The 5,088-nt window shown below is 38.9% G+C and overlaps 1 protein-coding gene across 1 annotated transcript; it reads right to left on the bottom strand.

The window, feature by feature from the left end:
• Positions 1-1,196: 1,196 nt before the first annotated feature.
• rab42b (RAB42, member RAS oncogene family) lies at positions 1,197-4,725 on the bottom strand. The gene is made up of 3 exons (XM_055047327.1): positions 4,488-4,725; positions 4,064-4,286; positions 1,197-2,244 (listed from the first exon to the last, which is right to left on the bottom strand). Exons 2-3 carry the CDS (start codon positions 4,279-4,281, stop codon positions 1,794-1,796), a joined length of 669 nt encoding a protein of 222 aa, XP_054903302.1. The 5' UTR covers positions 4,282-4,286; positions 4,488-4,725; the 3' UTR covers positions 1,197-1,793.
• Between the last annotated feature and the right edge of the window lie 363 nt (positions 4,726-5,088).

Genomic DNA, 5,088 nt, shown 5'->3' on the forward strand with positions numbered 1-5,088 from the left:
TTTTAAGTGTGAATTACATATTGTTAAACTAATGAGACACTCTCCATACAGAAGGAATCAGTATGTCTAAGCAAAATTCCTTTTTATGTCTATTTTAATTTACAAAATAATTTAAATAGTAATTTAGTTGGGTTTTTGTTACCATTTATAAGTGAGCATCCCAGTAGATATAACAATAATATGGTAGTATGTAGCAATGAATTTGTATCTTATATGAAGACGTAACAAAGGTTTTAAAAAGTCACAGTTATATAAAATCAATAAAATTTTACATCATGAAGTTACTATAGTTTAAAGTCCGGTGTTTTCTCTTATGACTGTAGCACAGAGTAATTCACAGCATCTTAAAAATCTACGGCCTCAGTAGTGGAGCTGTAATAAAGATTTCTTATGGGTATACATATAATAAATAGAAGCAGCTGTTAACACCTTGCAATTTGTCTTAAAATAAGAAGTCACCCCATTGTGTACACAAACAAGGGATATAACCCTTGATTATATAGAGAAAAATTGTTAGAGCAATATCCAGAGGCACCCAAGAGATTTTATTTAATTTCAACAACAGCACCTGGGAATCAGCTAATTTTGTTTCACCCACTTAGGCTTAAGATGAGATCATAAAAGATGGTGTTTTTAATCTAAATGAAGACATTTGGTACCTTTGCCACTCCCTACAGCAAACAAATAACAGAAAATACTTAAATAGCTCCCAAAGAAAAAGAATATATGTAGTGCAGCAGGTTCTGCAATTTTTCAGCCCCCTTATTAGTCACACCATCAGTGTGTTTGTCCACTGAAGAATCACTTATTGGCTGTTTTTACAAGAGTGATAGTTTCCCCTTAAAACACTAAAACCACATTTTCTGACCTCTGAGATATATCTTGTGGGTGCTCTCAAAGTGAGAAACCACTTATCCAGTGTCAGCTACAAGTCCAGATGACAAAAAAGTCAATAGGAGAAAAAATGCCCACCTTTTAGAATGAATGTGGCCACGAAAGAGTCCGATTTTTAACATCTTTTTGATTACTTATGCAAAAGGCAAACTGCAAGACATTAACCTTTAAACCCTTTTGCTGCTGAACTGAGGTTAACTAATGACATCATCAGTCCATTAATAGAATAGGCTGTGGGCCAAGCATAAGTTTAGGAAGGAAGAAAAAACTGTCCAAAAGTACAAAACTCACAAGAAATTGCATCATTTGCAAGAGCAAACTTTAAGATAGGTTTAATACGAAAATACAACATGCTTGATGATGATGTCCTCTGTAACATAATTTCTGTGAAGTCTGACAAAAAGTGAAGCTGCTAACCTTATACTTGAGAGGATGTTAATTCTAGTACAGACAAAGACAAAGGAAGACTGTTTAATTCAACATCAGTAAGACACCACTGCACCGAGATAGAATAGACCTAGTCAAAGTCCTTAAATCAATCTGAAAATTTCAAGGAAAAATTGGTGTTCACAGACATGAAACAAATTTTAGCTTGTGAAACAACAAAATATTAAAAAGTCCAAGGGATATGGAAATGTTCACAATTCACTGTAAAGGTCAGACTGCTGGTGATGTCAGCTGAAGTAATACATTCTAAAACTGTCATTGTGGCTTTCACTGTGTTTCGATTCAATGTTAAGTCATAATTTTACAAAATTATACACAATGCCACACAATAGAATGAAAAATATATATTTTGAGTGTCTTTTAAGGTGGTCATACATTACATCGCCACTATAAATCCAACTTGCCAGTGGCTTCACTCCTACCAGAGCATGAGTTTAATGTCAGTCCAGTATTTACCCACAGCACTTGTTTTTGTTCTTGGTTGGTGAGCTGGCTTTAAATACACTGTTTCTTTGTGACTGCAGTGCCTGTGGGACAACACACTTGACACCATCCCAGCCCTCCTGCAGTTCTATTTCTCCACTCAACAGACCCTGGTAGACCCGTCGAGTGAGGAGCTCGAATGACTCCCTCACGTTTTGTCCCGTCTTTGCTGAAGCCTCGACGTAGGGCATCCCCAGCTGTCCTGCCAGTTTCTGGGCCTCTTCCCAGCTCACTGCTCTCTCCTCGTGAGTGTCCCGGTCAATCTTCTGACCTACCAGCACAAACAGAACCTTCTGTGGCTGCACTCGCTCGCACACCTCAGCGTGCCACTCCTTTATATGGTCAAAGGATGACCGGCTGGTGATGTCAAACACCAGCAGGCCTCCGACTGAGTTCCGATAATAAGAACGGGTCACTGATCTGAGAAGAGAAGTGAGAGAGGGGGGAGAATAAAGATAGTAAGCAAGATAACCCCAATGGATTTTTAGCATATAAAAACCTTTCAAATATTTCAATAAAAAGTCCAAAGTTCAGATTATCCTTCACTTAGTTCCTTCTCCACTGAACTATTGTATATTGTATGAGTTAAATTCTTTCAGATAAGCGGATGGAAAAAGAATCACTCTCTTTGTTAGAAACTGATAGCTGCTGTATTTAACCATCAACAGGTATGTAGGTCCCCTATGAGTCACTGGTTGTTTTTAGAACTGGCTTTGTAAGACATCCTTCCACTCATGCTTCTTTATTACTTTATTAAACACACATCTCATTAAAAGCAACCTTTTTTTCATCTGGTTTTAGCTGACTGGTTTGACTGCAGACCTGAGGTAAATACAAACAGGCACAGTGAGCAATTTGTCACAGTTCATTCAACTGGACAACAGAAATAATGAATTTAGAGACAGAATGAAACAGGCCACTTCGACTTCTTGCATTAAATATGCTGAGCGTAGAGAACGGTGCCCTGTGAAAGAACTGCACTGAGTGCATTTCTGTACACATTGAGCTGGTGATGGCTGAAAGCAAACACAGATGAACAGCTTGGAGGCAAGTGGAGTGACTGGAGTAGTTTGTTTGGGCACTGTATTTGCATACACTCCTGATGTTGCATGGTGTTCACAATGAGAATAGTGTTTTCAAGATAACCGTCTCATGAAAACAACTGGAGGATCGTGCCATCAGGCCTGATGGTTATAGAAGTTTTGTATAAGTTTAATATGTGTAGCTGTTTGTTGCTTGCTATCATTAAATCCCAACGCAGAAACCTGATTAATTTAGGCATCTAGATTCTAGATGTCATATCATATAGGCAATTTGCTGGAGTTGACATCAGGTTCTGGCAGAAAGATCTCTTGATTGAGGCTTGATTCTTGTAGCTAAACAAGTATTTCAAAAACTGCTGATCTATTCGGGTTTTCACACATGAAGTTGTGTGAAAATCCGTAAATGGGGTTTGTCGTAAATGGCTTGAAAAATAGAATAATGTCTACTGACTGGTTATTGTGTGTACAAAAAATGCCTTAACAATTTCAGAGGTCAGAGGAGAATGGGCAGTCTGGATTTGAAAGGTTAGAAGGGCAGGAATAGCTCAAATTACCACTCGGTACAAAGGTAGAGAATATCTTGTCTGATGAGGCTGAGCTGCAACATTCAGCTGGTAGGGTCAGGTTTTGGTGTAAACAACATGAAAGCATTCATCCAACCTGCTTTGTATCAGCAGTTCACACTGAAGGTGATGCTGTTATGCTGTGGTGGATATATTTACATAGGTACTATTAGTACTACCAAGACACTGTTTAAATACCACAGTCTAACTGAATATTATTGTTGACCCTGTTGACCAATCTTCTGCCAGCTACTTTGAGCAGAATAATGCACCATGTCACAAAGTTCATCTCAAGCTGGTTTCTTGAACATTACAAGCCTCCACAAGCTCCAGATTTCAACCTAGCAAAACATCTTTGGAAAGTGATGATTAAGTAGATCAACATCATGAAAGTGCAGGTGATAAAGCTGTCAAGACAATATCAACTAAACTCTTTAAAGAATGTTTCTGTCACCTTGTTGACAAAATGCCAGAAAGATCAAGAGTGGTTTGGAAGAACAAAAGGGTCTCCAACCTGAGAATGGCACAATGTATCTACTAAAGTGGCTTGTGAGTATAATCATACATCTAACAGTGGAGAGGAACTATTGATTAAACTTTTGCACGTTAGATCACATATCACATGATTCTTACCTGAACCTCTCCTGCCCAGCGGTGTCCCAGAACTGCAGCTTTACTCGGACCCCCGGCTCCACCTCCAGGAAGTGAACGTAAAAATCGACACCCACAGTTTGATTGATTGACTCCTGGAACAAGTCCTCAGTATATCGCTTCAGGAGGGATGATTTACCCACAGTGGAGTCCCCCAGCATTATGAACCTGAACTGGTATTGCCACAAAGTTAGGTCCATTGTTCCTGGAAGCGAGAATTGATCAACCAAGAGATACAAGGTTGGTGTAAAAGTTTGAAGTGAACAAATAGAATACAGTAAGGTTTATGAAAGGTTAAAGAGCAGTATGGTAAACAGAGATGTCAATGTTGAAATTAGAATAGCAGAAGTAGTGTGTGCAAGAGATGATCACTCCCACACCATCTTCAAGTAGGCTGACTCCTTACCTCTGACTCTCCAAGTGTTGAGAAACACCCAAACAGCCACTCCTTATTAATCTTCCAAATAGTGGTACAGTCTAAGATCATTTCTATCCAAAAATACAAAGCATTTTATAGCCAGAAAGTTTCCTTTTCATGATGGCTCATCAAAGCCAGAATGCAGCAAAATCTTCCTCAGAGATAATCCCAGGAACACTACAATTCCCATCTAAACTGCTGAAGGTAAATGCTACTGGCATGTGCGTAAGAGTAGTTGTGCAGGGGAGTAGACTTTTAAAGTTTGCTTGTTGATACTTGACAAAGGGAGGGGCGAAGTGCAAGGACATAGGGAGGGCCGTTTTGGAAAGGGAGGGGTATATGTGAGAGGACTCTGAAGTAATGTGTGACAGTATGTAAAGGAAAACTACAGTTTCCTGTTGATAAAAACACATATATGTATGTCATGAGGATACATAAAAGTGAGGATAAGCATTGGATTGTCTTTGTCCACACAGTTTGCAGCTGTTTTACTCATTTTTATGATCTTGCACTTGGAGTGTACATTACTACCAAAACAGGGAAGTTGATAACAATGGGGCTTTAATTCCCATGAGAAAAGCTGAGGACA

This window comes from Poeciliopsis prolifica, unplaced genomic scaffold (assembly GCF_027474105.1).
Source record: "Poeciliopsis prolifica strain line A6 unplaced genomic scaffold, Auburn_PproV2 SCAFFOLD025, whole genome shotgun sequence".
Lineage (NCBI taxonomy): Eukaryota > Metazoa > Chordata > Actinopteri > Cyprinodontiformes > Poeciliidae > Poeciliopsis > Poeciliopsis prolifica.

Excerpts from the sequence above, each read along its gene's own strand:
- rab42b (XM_055047327.1), bottom strand. The coding sequence starts at position 4,281 with ATGGACCTAACTTTGTGGCAATACCAGTTCAGGTTCATAATGCTGGGG. Across the intron at positions 2,245-4,063 it reads GCTGGGCAGGAGAGGTTCAG|ATCAGTGACCCGTTCTTATT; the intron begins GTAAGAATCATG and ends TTCTCTTCTCAG.